Genomic DNA, 24,905 nt, shown 5'->3' on the forward strand with positions numbered 1-24,905 from the left:
GTCTAAAACTCAACTGATCTTTCCCTCATCTATCTTACGGTTTCCCATCTCAGTTATCACTCATTCCGATTGCTTGTGCCAAAAGCCTTGGTTATCGTTGATTCTCTCTTTTCTCCCAACCCCCTTCCTATTTGACAGAAAATTCCATTGGCTCTACTATCAAAATATATCCAGAATCTGACCATTTCTCACCACCCTGGCCTAAGCCACTGTCCCCTCTCTGCCGTCACCCTCCGTTACAGTCTGTTCTCAACAGAGGAGCCCCAGCAGCTCTTTTTTTTTTTCCATTAACTTTTATTGAGCTTCAAGTGAACGTTTACAAATCAAGTCAGACTGTCACATATAAGTTTATATACATCTGACTCCGTACTCCCACTTGCTCTCCCCCTAATGAGTCAGCCCTTCCAGTCTCTCCTTTCGTGACAATTTTGCCAGCTTCCAACTCTCTCTATCCTCCCATCCCCCCTCCAGACAGGAGATGCCAACACAGTCTCAAGTGTCCACCTGATATAATTAGCTCACTCTTCATCAGCATCTCTCTCGTACCCACTGTCCAGTCCCTTTCATGTCTGATGAGTTGTCTTCGGGGATGGTTCCTGTCCTGGGCCAACAGAAGGTTTGGGGATCATGACCGCCGGGATTCCTACAGTCTTAGTCAGACCATAAAGTATGGTCTTTTTGTGAGAATTTGGGGTCTGCATCCCACTGATCTCCTGCTCCCTCAGGGGTTCTCTGTTGTGCTCCCTGTCAGGGCAGTCGTCGATTGTGGCCGGGCACCAACTAGTTCTTCTGGTCTCAGGATGATGTAGGTCTCTGGTTCATGTGGCCCTTTCTGTCTCTTGGGCTCTTAGTTGTCGTGTGACCTTGGTGTTCTTCATTCTCCTTTGCTCCAGGTGGGTTGAGACCAGTCCAGCAGCTCTTTTAAAGCTCTGTTAAGAACTCTCCATTGACTTCCTTTGTCTCTCAGAGTAAAAGCCAAAGGTCCCTCAAAAACTCTTCCTGGCTCTGTTCCTGCCATCCCACCCTGTTGTCCTATTGCTCTGTGTCTCACTCATGCCAGTGCAGCCACACTGGCCACCTGGCTTTTCTACAACAAGCCACGCATGCTCCTGTGTCGAACCTCAGTACTTGCTGTTTCCTCTGCCTGGGTTGCTCTTTCTCCAGATACCTATCTGCGGGATTAGCTCATTTACCTCACCCAGCTCTTTCTTCAAATGTTGCCATCTCAGTGAGTTCCACCCTGACTGTTGTATCTAAAATTGCTGCTCTGTCCAAGTCACCCTTTCTCCAGCCCTCCCTGCTTTATTTTTCCTCATCACACTTGTCACCTTGTAACACCCTTACCTTGTTGGTCTCTTCGCTAGAAGTGAAGCTTCATGAAGGGCAGCAGCCTTGTCTGTTCTATTCACTGCTGTATCCTAGCATCTAGAACAATGTCTGATACTTAACAGGTACTCAGATACTTGTTAAATCAGTGAATGATTTCTTTTAGATATTGGGTTCTGGAGGGCTAGACCTTCACGCAGCTTCTCCCCTGGATTTCTAGATTTGTTGCTTTCTTCCTAGCTTTCTGTATTTTCCACCTTACAGACTACTAAAGGCTTGACCCAGGGGAGCCAGTACATAACCTTTCCCTAACTGTTGGGAAGATAGAGGTGTAGTGTAGGTATAATAAGCTCTTATTGGGAAAGAGTTGTTAGCTGCTCTTGCCCAACTCATGGCAACCCCCTGCACAAGAAAACGGAACACTGCCCTGCCCTGTGCGTCCTCATGATCTGTTGTGGGCCAGACCATTGGAAAGGGTAGAGAAGCCTAAATTTATCATCAGGCACCAGACAGTCCATGGACACGAAAAGCCTGAAGTCACATTTCTTTCCCTTTAATTTTTACATCTTCCTGCCCTTTTACCCTCCCTGATGGCAGTATTTGATAAAAAGAAAAAAGAAAAGAAATGCAGTCCTTTTGTCATACCTAAAGTTCTAGCAAATAAACATTTTACTTGAAATTTTTTTATTCAGTCATCATTGAACCTGTTGCTTCCTAGTTGGCATTTTGTTTCACTTCTTATGCATCTTTCTTACATTTAGCTTGTTTTTTTTTTAGTGACTCTGCTGGTGAAGGTGGAAGGAGCTGAGATTTGGGGTGAAGGTGTAGGGAAAGAATCAAGCTTATGTAACAAGTCCACGCCGAAACTAGAATTTTTATGCTGAAACATTCAGTTGCCCAGTAGCAGTGGCATGAGCAGCTTTCATCTACAGAGTGTGCTCATTGGTCACAGCTCCTGTTTTGGGGTGACCTGCAGTGTGTGCTGGTGCCCTCTCTTGAGAACCAGTAACTTATAGCCTGAACCAGAATCTCATCTTTATCGAGTAGCCTGATGAAATGGAATTATAAAGATGGCAGTATTGATTATTCCTGAGCAAAATGGGTCACTCTTCTGGGTTTTGACTTATCTAATAACTTAGATAATTTTTAAAGGTAGAAAATATATTGAAGTTTTTCTTTCAAGTTTTCTGCAAAAATATTAAATTTGGTCTATTATTTCACCTTTTCTCTTGACTTCATTATGTTGAAGATCAGTGAAGCGGCTGCTTTCCATATTGATGCCAATTATATTTTGGCCACCTGCCAGAAACCTATGTATCATATAATCTCTGTCCACTCAAAAGTGTCAGATATAAGTAGAAATTTCTAAAGCTTGAATGATATTAAACATGTCAAAATATATTTGTCCATTTGGTTTCACTAATACAGTTCTGTTAATTTTAACACAAATTAGCAACGTGTAGGCTTTTTTTTTTTTAATTTTAAACTATTCATCTTGCTTTGATACGGGTTTTAAAAATTGTTAGTTTTTTATATATGGATAGACATTTGTAATTTGTCAACCAAAGGCTTTTCTCAAGGAAGCAAACTGTTAAGATTGTATTCCTGATTTTTTTTTTTATGTAAAAACAAAACCGTTGGGATATGTAACCTTCTGTGGTGATTTTTACACTTGTCTGAAACACTTGTCTGGTCAAAAGAAGAGGATGTTGTACAACAAGCTAAGCTACATTAAATTAACTTCGAAGACAAAGTCATATAGATTAGTTTTTGGGAGATGGTAGTACTTTGAGCTAGAATGGTTATAAGGCAATGTATACCAAAAAAATTACCACATGAAAACAAAACAGAGAAGGAAATCCCTGACATAAATGCAGTGGTATATTTACCCATTTATTAAGACGTCTTTGTGGCTAAGTTTCTAACTTTACAGGAAACTTAGAGTATACACACGATTGTGAAGGAAAAAAACAGAGACTTTTGTTCTCTAGTTCAGTACTCCTTGGCTTTAAAGTTACTAATTTTCTCCACAGTCAGGGAAAATGTATTGATGACTTACCTGAAGGCACAAAGCATTAGACATTTTGAAAAACACAGTATTAGTGAGGTGAGTTATAGTGTCTTAAGTTTGCATTTTTTGTGTGCCCACTACTTGGTTTTCCTGTATGTGTATCTCCTCCCACTCCTGTTTTGGTCTTTTTCTGATTTGCATGATTGATTTAAACCGTGCGACAAGAAGAGTAATTGCTCATACCCTTACTCCCAAAAGATCTCTGTGTTCTACTCTCCAGAACCTATGACTGTGTCACCTGACATGGCAAAAGGGGCTTTGCAGGTGTGGTTAAGGATCTTGAGGTGGGAGAGTATCCTGGACCATCCGGGTGGATCCGTTGTAATCACAGGGATTTTTATACGTGACAGATGGAGGCAGGGCAGTGCCTCTGGGTGTTTTGCTTGAGTTTTCGTATTTTCCACTTGGTATACCACAGCTGTTCTGGGCAGCCTTTTTTCCATCTTTAGAGTTTTTCCTGCCCTATGGAATTGCTTTGTGGCCATCGTCACTTCTATGTTGGTAGCCCAGAGGCATATCCATTTTAATATTTAATTTTTAGAGATCATCTTCTGAGAGCTTGGAGGAGAAGCTAATGGAACTGCCCGCCCTTCCAGTAGGTCGAACATATGGTTATTTGTAAGTGCTGTGTTTATTCCAGGGTGCTACCAGACCGTTTTGTTGATGAACTTTATTTTATATTGATGCCGAACTGGTTGTTCTACTGAAAGATACTCATCTTTTCTGATTGAATGTCTTTTTTTCTTAACATGTTGCTTTGCATATGAACGAGGGCAGAGGCAGGACAAAAGTTCTGGAGTCCAGTTACTAGTCTGGTCTGTAACATTTAGAGCCCTCTGGTTGCCTCCCCCCTTTAAAAGAAAAATGGTTTGGGTTAGAATATTCTATTAAAAGCAGTCATCAAATCCAAGATATATGTCTACTCCTGTAGCAGATCTTTGGCGCTGCAGCCATAAAAGGAAAGTGAACTGCTAGGATGCTGGCCACTGCCTTGTATGTCCTTGGCTAGCTCCATGAGACACTCGTGTGGGCGTCTGAGTGTGTAACTCTAAAAATGAGGATCTTTTTTACTCCGTGTACGTTCTCGCTTGTGACTCTACGTCCTATCCAAAGCGGTTGATGTTATGGGCAATGGAATGGATTTTAGCATTGTGAAAGGAGTATTTTCTTCAGATAGTTTTTCTTCTGATTTTTTTTAAGGATTTCTCCATGATTTGGGAACTTTGGTTATAAAATCGCATTTTATGTCATGACTTTAGAAGTGAATTGTGATCATTCTGAGCAGTGTAATAAGATTCTAATTTGTAGGGAGTTATGTACACATGCGCATATGTAGATAGAGATAGCCATAGATACTAAATTTTCCTTTTCCATCCCACTATTAACTGCTGCTGTCCAGTTCAGTCTGGGATTTGAAAAGTGCTTCCTGACACCTGGGATAAGAAAGAAGCTTCCAGGAATGAGCGTATATCTGTTTAGGCAATTGGAAGGTGATGGCAGAAAGAGTCCCAGCAGTGGCGTCCTCTCCTGGTTGCTGTAGTGTGTCTGAGACAGAAGTTCTGGCCTTTAGAGATGACTGAGTATGCAGGCCTGGTACTAATACTGTGCCTCCTTGAGAAAGAGATATGTCTGGTGATTCTGGATTATATGATACTGACCTTTGAGTATACATTATTGACTTAGTAAAGGCTTTCATTTTTTTTTTTTAAACACTTTGTTAAATGAGGAGCCCTTTGTGGCGCAGCGGTTAAGAGCTTGGCTGCTAACTAAAACGTCAGCAGCTTGAATCCACCAGCCATTTCTTGGAATCCCTATGGGGCAGTTCTGTTCTATCCTGTAGGGTTGCTATGAGTTGGAATTGACTTGATGGCAGTGAATTTGGTTTTGGGTTTTATTAAATGAACACACTGAACTGTGAAATCCAGATGTATCTTTTCAATATTAAATACAGTATGGTGTGTTTAGGCTTTAGGGAGTTCCTATTTACTTTTAGCGCAAAATAACTTCAAAAAGTTTTATTAAACTATGCACATGGTTTAAAAAATCAAGCCGCATAGAAGGGCTTATAAAGAAAAGTAGTAGTTTCCTTTCCTTCTTGCCACCTCCAGTCCTGTTGTGCAGACACGACCACTTTTGCCCCATCAGCCTTTTATCCTGAGAAATTTCAAAACCTGTAGGCCAAAGGTCTAATGGATCACAACTACCACAGCCTCCACCAGACTGAGTCTAGCACAACTAGATGGTGTCCTGTTACCACCGACTGTTCTAACATGGATCACCGGAGAGGGCCCTGGACAGAGATAGAGACAGATGTAGGACAAAATTTTAACTGACAAAAAAAGGCCAGATGAACTGGTCTGACAGACTGGAGAAACCCTGAGAGCAGGCCCCTGGACTCCCTTTTAACTCCTTACTGAAGTCACTCCTGAGGTTCACCCTTCAGCCAAAGATTAGACAGGTCCGTAAAACAAACAGTAACACACGTAGTTCAGCCACGTATATGAGACTAAACGGGCACACCAACCCAAAAGCAAAGACAAAAAGGCAGGAAGGGACAGGAAAGCTGGACGAATGCAAATGGGGAGCTGAGACCAAGAAGGGGAGAGTGTTGACACATCCTGGAATTGGCAACCAGTGTCAACAAAACAATGTCTATTAATTGTTTAATGAGAAACTAATTTGCTCTGTAAACTTTCACCTAAAGCACAATTAAAAAAATAACCTGTAGAAAAGTTCTAAGTATAATAATACGTTGAACACCATATGCCTTTGACCTAAATTTTCTAATTGTTAATATTTTGCCACATTTGGTGTCCCTGTGAGTGTGTACATGTGTGTGTTTGTATGTATATGTGTGTGTTTGCCCCTAAATACTTTAGCATATATTTCCTAAGAACAAGGCCATTTTCCCTACATAACCAAACATTATAATTATCCACGGAATTTAATCCTCAGGTCCATATTCAGTTTTATCAGTAGTTTCGGTAATAGCTCTTGCCCCCACCCTGTTCAGTCAAGGAGGATACCTTGCATTTAGTTGTTACGTCTCTCTTGTCTCCTCTGATCTTGAACAGCACCTCAGCTGGTTTTGTTTTTGTGGTTTTACCTGCTCTTCCATGACAGTGAAATTTTTGGAGAGGCCAGGTCAGTTGTCTCGCAGAATGATCTACAGTTTGGATTTGTCTGTTTCCTCATGATTAGACTCAGTTTAAACTTTTTTTTTTTTGCAGGAGTAGGGGACAGGGGGGCCGCATAGGTGGTATTATCTCAGGCAGCACCTCTAGTATCTCAAAATAATGTCCTAATATCATTTCTAGTTCCATCAAGTTTAGACATCATCTGCTGACGTCCTGTAAGAACAGTATGTGAGAGTTTAGGTCATTGTTGCATAATAAAAGCAGAGCATATTCAATATTTGCTCATACACTATTTCTAAGAAAAGCTGTGAAGAAAGTAATTTATAATCTCATTGCCTAGAGAAAATGTTAGATTTTGTATGCTTTCTTTTCAGTCTTTTTTACATTGTTATTTTTACATAATTGTGATTATACTGCTGTATATTCTGCCCTTTTTCATTTAACCATATCTTTTGAGGTAATTAAAATGTTTTCATCTTTATGTAAATGAATGTGTAATAATGGCATTGAGTTGCTGCACCTACCCTGTTCCTTATTATTAGCCATTGGGTTATCTGAATTTTTTGTTCTGGTAGGGTTTTGATGAACATCTCTAAAACAAAAATCATTGTCAGCATTTTTCACGATTTCCTCAGGTTCCTGGAATTGGGATTATTGGATGAAATGATGTAAAAGTGTTAAAGGTTCTTTATGTATATTGCTAAATTGCTACCTGGAAGGACTGCACCAGTTATATCCCCATCAGTGGTGTAAGAGAGGCCCTGGGTAGCTGTATTTTTGCTGATGTTTGTTGTTAAGGGAGGTATACTGTCTCTTTTCATTAGTCATATTTTTTCTGTGAATTGTTGATTCATGTCTTTTGTCCATTTCCATTTGTGATTTTATGAAGTTACATGAACTTCATATAAATGTAATGTTATATATGATACAAATACATACCTGACATATTTATTGTAAATATTCTCTTTTTTTTGTGGGAGAGGTTATGCTATTGACATTTTATCTCATTGTCTTAAGCAGTTTTTGTTTGTTTGAACTATGGATTAAAATATCTTTTCCAGATAATTTCCACTAATATGATTATTTTAATTATGTTATTGAATAAATTCTTTCCCCACTGATTTGGGAAACCCTGGTGGCATAGTGGTTAAATGCTGTGGCTGCTAACCAAAAGGTCAGAGGTTCGAATCCACCAGGTGCTCCCTGGAAACTCTGCGGGGCAGTTCTACTCTGTCCTATAGGGTCGCTGTGAGTCGGAATTGACTTGACAGCACTGGGTTTGGTTTTTTGGTTTATCTTATGTTAGGAAACCCTGGTGGCGTAGTGTTTAAGTGCTTTGGCCACTAACCAGAAGGTCAGCAGTTTGAATCCACCAGGTGCTCCTTGGAAACCCTGTGGGGCGGTTCTGCTCTGTCCTGTAGGGTTGCTATGAGTTGGAATCGACTTGACAGCAACGGGTTTTGTTTTTTTATTTTATCATATATTAAATGATTTTACATACTGGGATTTATTTTGAGGCTTTTTATTTTGGTATGTTTTTTATATCAGTATTTCACTTTTTGCTTTAATACCCAAAACCCAGACCCGTTGCCATCGAGTTGATTCCGACTCAAGCGACCCTATGGGACAGGGTAGAACTGCCCCATAGGGTTTCCAAGGAGTGGCTGGTGAAGTCAAACTGCCTACCTTTTGGTTGGCAGCCAAGCTCTTAACCACTGTACCACCAGGCCTCCTTGCTTAAATAATTAGAGGTTTATTACATATTTACAAAAATTTACAAATACCCATCCCCATCCCTACTCCCTCCAGCCATTATTTTTCAAAATTGTCTTAGCTTTTACCTTTTATTGCTTTGTTTGTTCATCCACTCATTCATGTGTTCAGATATTCACTGAGTGTCTCGTGTTTTCCCAAGCACTGTAAGAGATCTGGTTTTCTTATGGTCTGGTGGAGAAAGGTAATAATTCAGCAAGGCAATCTGGTATGATAGGTTCAATAGAGGAAGTAAAGGAATATGTATAAGATGATCTTGTTTGGGAAATTTGGGAACATTTCCAGGAGAAAGTGACATCCTAGTTGTGAAGCCTTACTCAGAAAAGAGGGAAGAGTGTACCTGTTAGAGGAAATTAAATGTGTGTTTGAAGACCCCAGAGTCAAGAGAGCATGGCATGTCACATAAACTGAAAAAGGTTCAGCAGGGTTTGAGTACAGAATGGGAACTGTGAGAAGGAAGCTGGAGGATAATTCTGGGTCTTTAAGTTCCGCTAGCCTGGTTAAGGAGTTTAGAACTTAACCAAAAGGGCCATGGTAAACCTTTGAAAGGGGAGTGCCTTGATCAGATTTGCAATTTAAGAAGATCTCTCTGGCCACAGTATGGAGAATGGATTGGAACAGGGCAGCACTGGAGGCAGGCAGGCCCCTTAGAGAAAATTCGAGCAGTTCAGGTGAGAGAGAGTATAGTCTTGGGCTAGGCGTAGAGGCATTGGAGATGGGGGAAAAGGGAGTGTATTTGAAAAAGATTTAAGAAGCAGAATTGATAAAGCTTGAAAGAACTGACTTTGAGGATGAGGGGAGAAGGAATCAAGAAAGATACTTAGGTCTTTGGTTTGGAACTGGGTTGGATAGCAGTATCACTTTTCCTGAATATAGGAGAGGCGTAAGGATGTCCGGTGGGCTGTTGGATATATGGGCCAGAAACTGTTGGGGGAAATCTACCACTTGGCTTGTGTGGATGCTGTGTGGGGGCATGTGTGCTTACTGAAGTTGTAGAATCTTCTCCCACAGTGGCAGATTTTAGGGAATGTCTCTGTTTTGTGCTTCAAGCTGTGGACTTTAATTAAGATGGACTTGGTTCCTTTTTTCCCCCTCTTTTTCATATCTCTTCTAATTTGAGGGCCTTCTGTCTTCATTCTATTGAGAGTATTTTTGGCTTAGAAGAGTCATATGGATAGAATCTGAACAAGTGTAAAGTCATGGTATGGCAGAAGAGTTTTCCCTTTTATACTTTCTGTCCCCTCCCCTACTTTATTAAATGTTCAGTTACCCTCTAGTTTTCTCACTTGTATAAGAGGCTGGGTTGACTATTCAGTTTCTCCAGGGCTAAAGTAATAGAATTCTAAAATCCCAAAATTTGGCTTCAAATTCAGCCAGCATAAGTTGGCATTGAAGTCAGAAGAACTTCTGGGACTTGCTTTTTTGATGGTGAATGTGGTTTTGACATACACTGCTTTACATGAGTTTTAAAAACACATTTTCCTTGAACCTTGGATTTTTAAGAGCCTTAATCTTCCTTCAGTTGAATATTTTGGTGATATTTTAAATGACCTTTGTCATTTGAATTCAGGTTCATCTTCTCTAACCCAGTAACATTGGCCTTCATCTCTGATCACATGTCCCAGAGATGTCTGTGTGACACCTTCAAGTCCTCCCAGCATGCTTTCCGCAGCGATTCTGCTGCATGGGAAGGTCATTCTTAGGAAGGTATCTATCAGTTCAGGCATTTCTTCTTGACCTTGGGGATTTCTGTATTTCCACACATTGTTAACATTTTGATCAAAGATTTAAGGAAGAACTCAGAAATACCAACTGTATTTGGCATATCCGTCATGATTAATAACAGATAAAAGGTCTTAATTAGAGACTCTTTGACTTCTCCATTTCTTTGAATCTTTTATTTTTCCAAAGTGGATATTTTAATAATGGGACGTGAAATTATTGAATGAATTGAATAGAAGCTTAGCTTGATACAGTAGAGGTTAGATTAAATTTAAGAATTCATTTCCAACTTGTGATTTTCTTCTCTTTTAATATGAAAATACCTTTTTGGTGTTTTGAAAAGGTCACTGTTCCATAGCACTGTTCAGGAATAGAAGTGGTAGATTTTAACTTCTTGCCGTTGGTTATTTGTGGAAAACTCAGCCAGAAGGTGATTTGTTTGTCCTGCTCAAACTAATTCTGGGATTGTCACTATGCTTGTGCCTATTTGAAGGTACACTTAAAAATACCGAGGTCATTTTATTTAAAATGCAGCACATGTTTGAGTTTTGAATATCTAACCCAGGTTCATGATTAAATTATAGCTACATGATTACAAGTATAAAGAAAAAGTATTCCGGGGTGGTATGATTTCCTTTTTAATATGTTAAACCAGTTAAATGAATTAAGCTGTGGGATAGCGAAAGAGTTCCCAGTCATCTTAGCCAGCTACTCTGCGTCTTTCTGCTGACCATGATCAGGGCATTCTCGACATTACCACTTAAAACTAACTTTTCTCTTTAAGGGCTCCTGAAATTGTACCAGCTGACTCCAAGTCCACCCTGACCCCACAGCATAAAGCATGCTGTGATGTCACAGCTACCATAGAACTCCAGGGTAGTGTTGAGCTGGCCCAGGTGGGCTCAGGTAAGTCCTGGCTTTTTTTTTTTTACCATTTGGCATTCTTTTCAAAGTTAGTTACCATTATGATTTTATGTCATAAAGGAAAATAAGGCAAAACTTTGAAAACTGTGCCATATATGGGGGAAAAAAATAAGTTTCTTTTCTAAACATCTGTGAGCCAGCTCCATATTCTAACCAACGGAGTTCCATAGTAGCTGTGAAGTCCCCAGTGAGTTTGTGACCTGTGGCTTCAAAATATGTTAACTACTTCTCCTGGCCCAGCTTGTCAAACAATATGAGCTTTTTTTTTCCCATAAATGTTGTAGTTAGTAATATATACTACGGTAGCTTTCTTTTACTCTCAGGTCTTTGTGTTTTTTAACGCATATGAACACTTGATCTGTAATTATGAACCTGCCATTGCTAATTGTGCATTTCACGGAACCGGTTTTGAGTGTATAACGATGTTTCATAGTCTATAAAGCTCATCTTCCTGGAGTGCCTTCAGCTGTCCTTCGCCTTCATAGCGTGGAGGAGGAAGGGACAGAACACGTAACACACGATTGTCAAATTTTGAAAAAAATCTAATTTAGGGAAATACGCTTCAGGTGCTTTTGGAGGCACTGTGAGGTACCAGCAACTTCTAACTTAGGTCACCTCTTTGTATCCTGCTGGAACTTTTTGAGTTTTTTATGGCTTTTTTTACATAAATTGAGATTTTACTACTTAGATTCCTATGCTGCCGTATCTGCTGCTGACTATTCTACGACTTCCTCCTCTTTTCCCTTTATCCCCTAATATTAAATGGTGGTCAAAACGTAATGTAATACGAAGAACTCAAAGGCATTTTGTAAGTTTTTTTTGCTTATAACCTGATGTTTTTCCCCCCATAAGTAGATAACTTGAGGGCTAAAAAGTGAAGTTACCCGAGTACGGGCCAATTCCTATTAAACACCGTATTTACAGTGGAAACCAGTCTATTAGGAATCTGTCTAGACTTTTAATCAATAGCTCTCTTAGAGCAATGTGTAATGGAGACGTACCAAAAGTCGGGGCAGCTCAGTGACAAGCAGATAAGATTTGACTTGTAATAAATCAGCTAGTCTTTGTACCCAAAAACTCACCAGTCACTTAAACTATGAGTTCTTAATTATGGTTAATAAAGAGAATAAAATTAATATTCCTAAATCAGTAGACAATAAAATATTTCTCTTTTAAGTATTATTTTGTGCCCATACTTAAACATGTGTTTTTCACGTTTTGGGAGGTTTGGAGAATTTGATGCTGTGAAGGCCTCACCCAGAAGCCTCTGTTCTGCTCATGCTTATTTTCTGCCCTCTGGGATCTGGTCCATGCGAGGGGCTGGGCATTGCAGCTTAACACAGCTTGGTGATGTGGGTGGGTGAGTAATTGAATGGTTTGATTTATTCATAACAGCTTTATTGAGATATAATTCACATACCACACAATGCATCCATTTAAGGTTCTGTTTATATTTTTAAAAAGCACTCAATTTAAAGGCAGAACGGGTGAAGTTGTACATTAGAATTCCAAGCACAGTTGGGTAACTGCTGTGTTGTTTGGTCTGTACCTCTCCCCGCTTTGATTGTGCTAATTGGTTTCTAATTACAGAAATCCCTTAGAAACATGAGAGAGGAAATGAGTTCTTAAGCAAGGGTTTCTACCATGAGATTCTTCCAGACTTCAGGGATGTGGTGGTAGTTAGCTAGAAGTCGCGGTGACTGTGATGTCATGGTAGTTAGCTAGAAGTCGCGGTGACTCTGATGTCATGGTAGTTAGCTAGAAGTCGCGGTGACTGTGATGTCGTGGTAGTTAGCTAGAAGTCGCGGTGACTGTGATGTTGTGGTAGTTAGCTAGAAGTCGCGGTGACTCTGATGTCGTGGTAGTTAGCTAGAAGTCGTGGTGACTGTGATGTCGTGGTAGTTAGCTAGAAGTCACGGTGACTCTGATGTGGTAGTTAGCTAGAAGTCACGGTGACTGATGTAGTGGCAGTTAGCTAGAAGTCGCGGTGACTCTGATGTCATGGTAGTTAGCTAGAAGTCGTGGTGACTGTGATGTGGTAGTTAGCTAGAAGTCGCGGTGCTGTGATGTAGTGGTAGTTAGCTAGAAGTCACGGTGACTCTGATGTGGTAGTTAGCTAGAAGTCACGGTGACTGGGATGTTGTGGTAGTTAGCTAGAAGTCACGGTGACTGTGATGTCGTGGTAGTTAGCTAGAAGTCACGGTGACTGTGATGTAGTGGCAGTTAGCTAGAAGTCGCGGTGACTCTGATGTCGTGGTAGTTAGCTAGAAGTCGCGGTGACTGATGTCGTGGTAGTTAGCTAGAAGTCGCGGTGACTGTGATGTCGTGGTAGTTAGCTAGAAGTCGCGGTGACTGTGATGTCGTGGTAGTTAGCTAGAAGTCGCGGTGACTGTGATGTGGTGGTAGTTAGCTAGAAGTCGCGGTGACTGTGATGTCGTGGTAGTTAGCTAGAAGTCGTGGTGACTCTGATGTCGTGGTAGTTAGCTAGAAGTCGCGGTGACTGTGATGTCGTGGTAGTTAGCTAGAAGTCGCGGTGACTGTGATGTCGTGGTAGTTAGCTAGAAGTCGCGGTGACTGTGATGTGGTGGTAGTTAGCTAGAAGTCGCGGTGACTGTGATGTCGTGGTAGTTAGCTAGAAGTCGCGGTGACTGTGATGTCGTGGTAGTTAGCTAGAAGTCGCGGTGACTGTGATGTCGTGGTAGTTAGCTAGAAGTCGCGGTGACTCTGATGTCGTGGTAGTTAGCTAGAAGTCGCGGTGACTGTGATGTCGTGGTAGTTAGCTAGAAATCGTAGTGACTGTGATGTGGTGGCAGTTAGCTAGAAGTCGTGGTGACTGTAATGTGGTGGTAGTTAGCTAGAAATTGCGGTGACTGTGATGTAGTGGTAGTTAGCTAGAAATTGCGGTGACTGTGATGTAGTGGTAGTTAGCTAGAAATTGCGGTGACTGTGATGTAGTGGTAGTTAGCTAGGAGTCGCGGTGACTGTGATGTAGTGGTAGTTAGCTAGAAGTCGTGGTGACTGTGATGTAGTGGTAGTTAGCTAGAAATTGCGGTGACTGTGATGTGGTAGTTAGCTAGGAGTCGCAGTGACTGTGATGTAGTGGTAGTTAGCTAGAAGTCGTGGTGACTGTGATGTAGTGGTAGTTAGCTAGAAGTCGCGGTGACTGTGATGTAGTGGTAGTTAGCTAGAAGTCGTGGTGACTGTGATGTTAGTGGTAGTTAGCTAGAAGTCACGGTGACTGTGATGTCGTGGTAGTTAGCTAGAAGTCGCGGTGACTGTGATGTAGTGGTAGTTAGCTAGAAGTCGTGGTGACTGTGATGTTAGTGGTAGTTAGCTAGAAATCGTGGTGACTGTGATGTAGTGGCAGTTAGCTAGAAATCGTAGTGACTGTGATGTGGTGGTAGTTAGCTAGAAGTCGTGGTGACTGTAATGTGGTGGTAGTTAGCTAGAAGTCGCGGTGACTGTGATGTTAGTGGTAGCTAGCTAGAAATTGCGGTGACTGTGATGTAGAAGCTCTTTCTTCTTCCCAGCCAGAAGAATGAAGTTATTTGGTGTTTTTATCTCTAGCTTAGCTCATCCCTTGGGAAATAAAAAAAAAAAAAAAAAAAAACACCTGAATATATACATACGTAAATCCATGCAGTCCTGCATACACCCAAACAGCCACATACACTATGTAGGTCTTTCTCCTTTCAGATAATTTGATCCTTGGGTTGCTTTTGGAAGTGCTTGGAACATTTCTCATGTAGTATAAAGAAAATTTATATATTTTTACGTTAAAGCTAAAAACAGTGACACTGCATGGGCCTGGGAATAGTTCCATCTGCCTAGGACCTCAGTGAAAAGTCGTTGCCTTCATAAGGAGATCCTGTGGAAACAGAGTGGAGTAGAGCATGCTCCCTCCTAATGAGCTGTGGTACATTATTCAAAACCAGATTATTCTTACTTGTTGGTGAAAATGAGTTCAGCAGAAATATTTAAGTTTGTTGTGTACTTGAACATAATACTTAGGAAACTCTCTAACCATAGATTTGTTTTTAATTCAAGTAGTTCTTTATCCGCACCTATTCTTAAGACTCGCCTTTTTGGGAAGATTTATGCCCCTTGTCTGATGCCAACCTTATTACCTGTTAGCTCTTATGACTACTTTCTGTGGCTGCTCTAGGCCTGTGTTCCTCATGAGAGTGTTATGGGTATAAAGTGTGAGTATAAAGCATAAATGAGTATAAAATGTGTGTTGGGGGGGAAGGATTTGCAGCTCTGCTTGTTTGTTTATATTGAGGAATGTATTAACCTACATTGCTGTGAAAATCAAAATCCGTGTGGGGAAGGTATTCTCATTTAATATTGTCAGTTCTTAACCTGAAAAGTGGGTATGGGGGGTGTTGGGGGACACTTTTCGGGGAGAGGATCCAGATTTGCAAAAAGTATCCATAACCCCAGAGTTTATATTTCTTATTTATCTGATTTCTAATTCAGGGTGGAAATTAAAATGCTGTTGTAAAAAACACACCAGGAATATTTTTGTCTAGTATTAACTTCACCCAACAGGTGCACTTTTCCTGATGTTACTTAGAAAACGCTTAAATTATTTGGTTCTGTTTTTTTATAGTCTTGAGATATGTGTGTATATATATATTTTAAACACTATCTGTAGTAAACTTGAAGGTAACTTACACCTTCGTTTTTTACCAAAACCGTTAGTTCATTTCCCAAACCAAAAATCATTTGCCATCAAGTTAATTCTGACTCACGTCGACCCCGTGATGTGTCAGAGTAGAACTGTGCTTTGTCGAGTTTTTAAGGCTGTGACCTTTCTGGAGCAGATCACCAGGCCTGTCTTGCCAGGCACCTCTGGGTGGGTTCAAACCGCCAACCTTTTGGTTAGTAGTTGAGGGCTTAACTGTTTGCCCCATCCAGGGACTGTTCATTACCATAGTGCACTATTGTTGTCAGCTGCTGTTAAATTGGCCCTCGAGTCCATGCAAAACGGAACAAAATGCTGCCTGGTCCTGTGCCATCCCCACGATCAGTTGCATATTGGGTTGTGATCCACAGAGTTTTCATTGGCTGATTTTCAGTAGATTGCCCAGATCTTTCTTCCTAGTACTAGTTCGTCTTAACATAAACCCCCAAAATCAAACCTGTAGGATTACTAACGTTAAATAAATAATAACATTACCTAATATTAATTTCTATTAAGGTTAATAACATAGTTTGGTGGGAATGGAAGGATTCTTTATGAATTTGGAAAAAGTCATTCTTGTTTTATCTCCTACCTCCAACTGGTTAGTAATATTTTAATTTAGCTTATTGTTGGAAATCATCTAGTTCACTTTTTACTTTATTAACAATTCCTAAGGAATATGAGGAATACTTGGCTGTGAGTGTGAAATCTAAATATTGCTAACTTTTTACTTACATTGAGAGAGTTTTTAATCTCTCTATATTGTGTCAGAGCTAAACAGACATGTGGAAAGTTCAGCATTTTAACATTTTTGATTCAGCTTTAAAAATGCGGCATAAAGGGCTGAAGCAGCCTGACACCAATGGGAAGGCACATCTGCATGTCCTCGGTATCTGCAGTCATGACAAATGCAGCCCAGAGCAGGCGTGGCTTGTGAAGCCTGGTTCCTCACCCTGGGTTGCTGATCTTTGATCAGTTAATATAGCCCAGCCTTTCACTGTTACATTCTGATAATTCCTCTTAACACCCACCAGAGCACGGAGCCAGCCCTGATGGCCAGGTAAGTGCCTAACTAGGTAGGGCTAGTTCTAGAAAGAAATTAAAGGGAGGGAAATAAACTAATTTTTCTTATGCTGTTTAGGATGTTTAAATGATATCCCAGGACCTATGAAGCACAGAGAAATGCTTAAAGAGTTTGGATGAATGCTACACGTGTGCTTTTGGGGAAAAAACTAGAATTAAACTCTTTTCCATCTTGGTGCTTGCTTTAGGGGTTGTTGAAGGAGATTTGGCTGCTATAGAAGCGTACAAGTCATCCGGAGGAGACATCGCCCGTCAGCTCACTGCGGATGAAGTGCGGTTGCTGAACCGTCCTTCTGCCTTTGATGTCGGCTACACTCTCGTGCACCTGGCCATCCGTTTCCAGAGGCAGGATATGCTGGCGATACTGCTTACAGAGGTGAGCGTGGCGTTTTGCTTCAACTTTCTCCTATATTAAGGGAATAATGTGTCCTTTAGTTTTTAGTTTTCATGTTTCTCCTACTAGTTTTTAAATCTAATTTAGTGCCCGCCAGTTTCTTTTAAATCACATTAAACCTGAGAGACTTCAGCGGTATATAATTCTTAAAGGATCTGTGCTATTAAAACGTTGCATTTTGCCACAGTATTTGAATCGTTAGTTTGATTATTAAAAAAATCAGGACTGTGTCTATCATTAAATCATTAATTGATTTATTCATTCAACTAACAAGTACTGAGTACTCCACTACGTGCCAGGTACTGTGCTAAGAAGGGATACAGTTGTGAATACCTCAACTTCTCCTCATGGAGTGTCCAGAAAAATACAGAGACGTGAACAGGTAATTCTGTACAGCATGTGCGGCGCGATCTAAGTACCAGCTGCCTGTGACTTCTGAGGAGAGTGCACGGAGGTGCCAAAGGGCTTCTCTTAGAACAGGTGACAGCTTAGTCAGGATCTGAGGAGAAGTAAGAGCTAGCCAGGTAAACTGGGTGGAGGATGGAGGGGGATTGAGGAAACCACATATGTGGGGGCTCAGTAGATCACCAGGCCTTTCTTCTGAGGCGTCTCTGGGTAGACTCGAGCCTCCACCCTTTCAGTTAGCAGCCAAGTGTGTTAACCATTTGTGTACCACCCAAGGACTCAGTATTCCAAGTTAAAACAGACTAACAAGCAAACAGAAACCCAAACCTGTTGCCGTTGAGTCTATTCCAACTCAAAGCAACCCTATAGGACAGAGTAGAACTGCCCCCTAGGGTTTCTAAGGCTATAACCTTTATGGAAGTAGACTACCACATCTTTCTCCCGCGGGGTGGCTGGTAGGTTTGAAATATAGACCTTTTGGTTAGCAGCCTTAACCACCAGGCCTCCAGGGGCTCCTTTGTTACTCAAAGTTGTTGTTGTTAGGTGCTGTTGAGTTGGTTCCAACTCATAGTGACCCCGTATACAACAGAATGAAACACTGCCTGGTCCTGGGCCATCCTCATGATTATTGTTATGCATAAGCCCATTGTTGCAGCCACTGTGTCAGTCCATCTCATTGAGGGTTGTCTTTTTTCACTGACCCTCTACTTTTCCAAGCATGACGTCCTCTTCCAGGGACTGGTCCCTCCGGATAATATGTCCAAAGTATATGAGACAAAGCCTTGGCCATCCTTGCCTCTAACGAGCATTCTGGCTGTACTTCTTCCAAGACAGATCTGTTCATTCTTCTGACAGTACATGGTATATTCAATATTCTTCACCAACATCCTAATTCAAAGGCATCAATTCTTTTCTGATCATCTTATTCGTTGTCCAGCTTTCACACGTATATGAGGTGGTTGGGTCAGGCGCACCTTAGTCCTTAAAGGGACATTCCAAGTTAGGGTACTTCAACTGTGCTAACAGAGCAGAAATTCAAGCTGGATTCAGAAGAGGACATGTAACTGGGGATATCATTGCTGATGTCAGATGGATCTTGGCTGAAAGCAGAGAGTACCACAAAGATGCTTACCTGTGTTTTATTGACTATACAAAGGCATTCAACTGCGTGGATCGTAACAAATTATGGATAACAGCGAAGAATGGGAATTTCAGAACACTTAATTGTGCTCATTTGAAACCTGTACATAGACCAAGATGCAGTCCTCAGAACAGAACAAGGGGATACTGCGTTATTTAAAGTCAGGAACGGTGTACGTCAGGGTTGTATCCTTTCACCATACCTATTCAATCTGTGTGCTGAGCAAATAATCTGAGAAGCTGGACTATATGAAGAAGAATGTGGCATCAGGATTGATGGAAGACTCATTTAACAATCTGCAATATGCAGATGACACAACCTTGCTTGCTGAAAGTGAAGAGAACTTGAAGTACTTACTGATGAAGATCAAAGACCACAGCCTTCAGTATGGATTACACCTCAACATAAAACAAAAATTTTAACAACTGGACCAATTAAGCAACATCATAATAAATGGAGAAAAGATTGACGTTGTCAAGGATTTCATTTTACTTGGATCCACAACACCCGTGGAAATGGCAGTCAGGAAATCAGATGATGTATCGTATTGAGCAGATCTGCTGCAAAAGGCCTTTAAAGTGTTGAAAAGGGTAGATGTCATTTTGAGGAGTGTGGTGCACCTGACCCAAACCATGATATATTCAGTCGCCTCACGTGCTTGCGAAAGCTGGTCAGTGCATAAGAAAGACTGAAGAAGAATTGATGCGTTTGAATTATTGTGTTGGTGAAGAATATTGAATATACCATGGACTGCCAGAAGGACGAACAAGCCTTGTCTTGGAAGAAGTACATCCAGAGTGCTTCTTGGAAGCAAGGATATCAAAACTTTGTCTCGTATACATTGAACTTGTTATCAGGAGGGACCTGTCCCCAGAGAGGACATCATTCTTAGTAAGATAGAAGGAGGGCCAGCGAAAAAGAGGTAGACCCTCCAAGAGATGGATCGACAGGGTGGCATAATGATGGGCTCTAACACAACAATGATTGTGAGGATGGCACAGGACCAGGCAGTGTTTCACTCTGTTGTACATAGCATCACTGTGAGTCAAAACCAACCCAGTGGCACCTAACAACAGAACAGGGAGAAGAATGTTTGCAATTTCCTCTTTCTCTGTGAGCTGGAATTCCCTGGTTTTTAAGAAGACTTTTTATATTGGGTGCATGACGGTTAGTCTTATTTAGGTTGTCTTATGTCTTTCCTCCCCTCCTGTGATGTACCTTTATGAAAAACACCCTTTTACGTGAATCTTCACATGCATCTTTTGAGTCTTTCCCTGGGATAAAATTAACTGAGTCTGAGGGTAAAACATTTTTATGGCTGTTTTCCTGAAAAGTTTGTGCTGCTACTACATCCAGTGGTAAGGGATTATAATTTTCCATTAATACCAAGTATATTTTAAATATATTTATATATTAAAAAAAAAAACGCTTGAATTACTGAAAAATGTTGGTAATTGCCTTTTAAATACTGTTGTCTGCTTTTGTTTCTGATGAATGAGATGCAGAGGAAAGTTTCCTTTTTGTATTTAAGGTGTCTCAACAAGCAGCCAAGTGTATCCCAGCAATGGTGTGTCCAGAACTGACAGAGCAAATCCGGCGAGAACTAGCTGCCTCTCTCCATCAGAGAAAGGGCGATTTGGCTTGCTATTTTCTAACTGACCTTGTAACGTTTACGTTGCCAGCAGGTAACTTCAAAGTTATGTGTGAAAAGGAATTCCTGCCTCATTGTAGTTATAATATATATAATTATATTATATATTGTAGTTATATTTTAATATATGGGTGACAGATGTACTTTTGTTAGAAAGCAGGTATCTTAACTACAGTATTTGCTTCTTAAATTACTTAACTATCCTATTTATACTGGAATGGACCACTGTAGGGCTACTCATAAAGTAGTGCTTTATTTGGAAGAAAGTCAGCAGCTGATAGTAATTGATTTCTTTTTGAGTTCAGGTATTTAAAAACAAATCTGAGTTTTACCCATTGATTTTTTTCTTAGGTTTTATTTTAGAATAATATTAGTCTCCTTTTCCTTTTTATGCCTGTGCGTTGTTTTGAAATTAAGTAGCTGTTGGTTACCCGGAGCCCTGGTGGTACAGTGGTTAAGAACTTGGTTGCTAACCAAAAGGTCAGCAGTTAAATCTACCAGCCCCTCCTTGGAAACCCTATGGGGCAGTTCTACCCTGTCCTGTAGGGTCACCATGAGTCAAAACCAACTCAGGAGTGGTGGGTTTGGTTTCGACTGGTTACCTGGTGTTAGGAGATAGAATTTAAGCATAGGCAGAGTCAGATTATTTGAGTGACAGACACTGGCCTTCTCTTGAAAGTATCACTTCTGTCTTCACTCATTGCATTCATTTTTACTGTGTTTGTGAAGCAATACTCCGTAGAAAATGTCTTCCAGGGTGCTTTTTACCACTTGACATTGAATAAATGCAGCAAACATTGAAAGTTTTCAAAATAAAGTTTCCATCTGGGTTCTGACTGTTTTGGGGCATTTACAAATGGTATAATAGCTAAGCCAATTAAAATTGGAGCAAATTTCATTTGAAATTCTCTCTCTCTTTCTAGTTATGCTTACCCCAAGTGGTGATTAGATTTTTTATTTCAAATTTGCTTTTTTTTTTTTTAGTTTTCTTTTTAGAGGTAATGCTCTTTACTCCGCAGGCTACTCTATTAAGTAAACTGAATGGAGTATAGAGAATTTGGGGAAGATGACAAAAACAGATCTCTGTGTCAGGATGAATGAGGATTCACTTTTACAAGAGGCCTCTGAAGTGTTCATGCATGTCACAGATGTGGACAGTGAGAGTGCAAGAAGAGAGCAAATAAGAATTTATGCACAATTACTGGTCTAAATGTTACTAGATACATAATGGTTTTGATAATGAAATACAGAAGAGTCTTTCACATCACACACACACGTATACAAGTTTTATGTGCACATTTTTTAAGGCAAGCTACTTGTCAGCCTTCTGTTGAAAGGGAATGACTTTAGGGGAAGTTACTATTAGATATTCATGTCAAGTTTGTTCAGTTATGAAGCACAAGAAGATCTTTTAAGTCTGCTTTTTCTTTGTAGATATTGAAGACTTGCCCCCAACAGTCCAAGAAAAATTATTTGATGAGGTGCTTGATAGAGATGTGCAAAAAGGTAAGCAGGGAATTGATAGTGTCATTTACCTTTTATCTAATCAATTCACTTACTGCTTTGTTTTCTAAGTTTTGAAATAGTGTGGCATATGGTCATCTTCCTTTATTATTAATTTAAATAAAAATAAAGTCCTTAATAACAGTGTCATATTGTACTGTATAGTTGTCAAGTGGATTTAAAAAATGTTCATAAAGAACTCTCAACTGCAATAGAGTACACAAAGGTAGGTATCAAAGTTTTCAAACCATGGCGCTATCTACTTCCTATTCCAGGATGAGTGTATTTCTATTTTAAACATCTTCAGAAAATAAATTATAAAGGATTTGAAAGTTGAGTAAATTATTCTAGCGCCACCAGATATTTCAGCTACACACTCAAAAGGTTTATATTTCTGTCAATCAAATTTATTTGTGTGTTTATTAGTAACTTACATATAATGAGTAGGGTGTTCCCCCACCGAGTATTCCTTAATTGCGTAAGCATGAAAATGAGCATGTAATTTAAATTCCTCATTTAGAGTTAGAAGAAGAGTCTCCAATTATAAACTGGTCCTTGGAATTGGCTACACGTTTGGACAGTAGGCTGTACGCTCTTTGGAACCGGACTGCAGGAGACTGCTTACTTGACTCAGTACTCCAAGCTACCTGGGGCATTTATGACAAGGATTCAGTGCTTCGGAAAGCCCTTCACGACAGCCTGCATGACTGTTCACATTGGTGAGCTGGCGTTCTTCCCTACTTAAGTCCAGGAGCACACTTGCTGGATCACTTCCTTATAATGATGGGATACTTTTTGTTTCAGTTACATTTCCTAGGGAAGCTAGATGGGAAAGACAACTTTGATTTTGTACGTAGGCACTATGAATGTCTCACAGTTTTTATACCTTTTCACTGAATTTTAAAATGGAACCATTTAAAGTTGTAGTAGCCTTAAATATTGACAAGGTTTTTGTATTTTTAAATAGTTACGGTTTCATTTTTTTGCTCAACTTTAAGTGATTGTTGAAATTGTATGATGAGTTTTTTTCTTTCTGAGGCAGTTAGTCTTTTAAGACTAACATATTTTTGTATTTTGCAAGTTTTCAAATTCACAGAAAAGTTAAAAAAAAAAAAAAAAAGCCAGCGCAACTGACTTTTTCATTTGCTTGCCCAATTTTTAACATTTTACTCTATGTGCCCACACTCTCTGTGTCAGCTTTAGACGCCATGGTGCTTTACCCTTCAGTATTTCATTGTGCATCTTTGAAGAACAAGGATAGTCTCCTACCCAAGCACATCCCCAATACTACACTTAAATTCAGCATTGATTCTGTTATCCGATATATGGTCCATAATCACATTTTTCCAGTTGTCTCAGAAATGTCCTGCTTATTTATTTGTTTATTCCAAAATCTAATCAAGTATATGACAAACGTGGAGCTGTAAATACACCCATTGAGATCAGTCACTGAAAACGGTGACTGTGTTTATGAATTGTCTTATCTAGTGCTGTTATAACAAAAATATCACAAATGGGTGTCTTTAACAAACTGAAAATTATTTTCTCACAGTTTAGGAGGCTGGAAGTCCAAACGCAGGGTGCTGGCCGTAGGGGAAGGCTTTCTCTCTCTGTCGGCTCTGGAGGAAGGTCCTTGTCTCTGAGCTTCTGCTCCCTGGCAATCGTCATGTGACTTGGCATTTCTCTCCTCCATCTCTGTTTGCTAGCTTGTGTTTAATCTCTTTTGTATCTCAAAAGAGATTGACTCAAGATACACCTTACACTAATCCTGCCTCATTAACGTAACAAAGACAACCCACTGCCAAATGGGAGTATAACAGAAGCCTCCAAAAGAGTCGATTCTGACTCATAGCGACCCTATAGGACAGGGTAGAACTGCCCCATAGAGTTTCCAAGGAGCACCTGGTGGGTTCGAACTGCCAACCCTTCGGTTAGCAGCCATAGCACTTAACCACTACACCACCAGGGTTTCCACCAGAAACCTAGAGGTTAGGATTTACAACACATATTTCAGGATGGGGGACATAGTTCAGTCCGTAACATTCATTAGTGGTCTTTATGTTCATTTGAGTTATGGCATTTCCTTAGTTCTGCACATACGTTATGTCATTTAGTTATTTTATAAATGAGAAAATTGAGGCTCAAAGAGGCTAAATTGCCCATTGTTAAAGTTAGTAAGTAGCAGAACTCATTTTAAAGTTCTATTTTTCCTACGTTAGAATAAAAATGTTATTATTTTCTCATATAACTAACAAAGTTTACGCAATAATGCTAATGGCCCTTCTCCAGGTAAGCTTATTACCCTAGCATTTTTATGTCATTCTTGATCACCTACTTCTGTAGATTTTGTTGTCAGTACTTAGAGATTCCATGAAGTCTGTTGGGCTATAAACTCCATGGGAAGAGGGATTTTGTTTTTTTCTTTGTGGAAGATCCAGTCCCGATAGCAGCCTGGCACATAGTAAGTACTCAGTATGTACTTATTGATTGGAAGTGCTGTCTTAGAATTTGTCAGTGAGAACAGTAGAATTACTTCCTTGAAAGCTAAATTGAAGTTCAAAGCATAGTGCAGTAGAGTAAACATACATAGTCATCTGGAAGGCCTGGATGTAGGCTGATTGGATGTGTCGTAACGTTAAAGAGCGTCACTCCAAATGGATGAATTAGTCATTCTGTCTTTGTCCAGGCAGTGGGCTTTTTTAGCCAATAGGCTTTGTGCCTTTTAGCAGAGGTGGCTGCTGTGGATTGATTTGGTAGTATGGGCAAGACCATTACTGTTATGAGGTGGGTTCCTCAGGCTAGGTAAGCCTGATGCCATTAAACGTTCAATCCATCTGACCCCTCTTGATCTGTTTGTGTGCTCACCAAGCAACATCCTGATGATGCTTTGGTGTTCTAGGTGGACTTGACTACACTGAGAATAAGTGCTTTAGTTCTGTGGTGGTAGTTTTTTGACTTTGTGGTTTACGGGTTTGCCTATAAGTGTGGTTAATGTGTGTCTGCCCCAGAAAGATTGATCTGTTCTCTGAGCGTTGGTAAATCTAGCTTCTCAGACTGGAAGGCTGAAGGCCAGATCTGGACTGTGGTA

The 24,905-nt window shown here is 40.3% G+C and overlaps 2 protein-coding genes across 5 annotated transcripts in view; one reads left to right on the plus strand and one right to left on the minus strand.

Annotated features, from left to right (window-relative positions):
* The window catches only part of FAM53B (family with sequence similarity 53 member B), a 533,156-nt gene that overhangs the window by 279,356 nt on the left and 228,895 nt on the right, over nucleotides 1-24,905 (minus strand). The gene's annotated exons all lie outside the window — the stretch shown is intronic.
* Nucleotides 1-24,905, plus strand: part of ZRANB1 (zinc finger RANBP2-type containing 1) — a 64,313-nt gene that overhangs the window by 24,012 nt on the left and 15,396 nt on the right. For 2 of the 4 annotated variants that reach the window (XM_049854778.1, XM_049854777.1), the window contains exons 2-6: nucleotides 10,814-10,935; nucleotides 16,912-17,099; nucleotides 20,195-20,348; nucleotides 21,749-21,820; nucleotides 22,338-22,536. In XM_049854778.1, the coding sequence (XP_049710735.1) occupies nucleotides 17,076-17,099; nucleotides 20,195-20,348; nucleotides 21,749-21,820; nucleotides 22,338-22,536 (449 nt within the window). In that variant the 5' untranslated portion in view covers nucleotides 10,814-10,935; nucleotides 16,912-17,075. The remainder of the gene's footprint in view (nucleotides 1-10,813; nucleotides 10,936-16,911; nucleotides 17,100-20,194; nucleotides 20,349-21,748; nucleotides 21,821-22,337; nucleotides 22,537-24,905) is intronic. The other 2 variants (XM_049854775.1, XM_049854776.1) reach the window with 1 other exon arrangement.

Source organism: Elephas maximus, chromosome 16, assembly GCF_024166365.1.
Source record: "Elephas maximus indicus isolate mEleMax1 chromosome 16, mEleMax1 primary haplotype, whole genome shotgun sequence".
NCBI lineage: Eukaryota > Metazoa > Chordata > Mammalia > Proboscidea > Elephantidae > Elephas > Elephas maximus.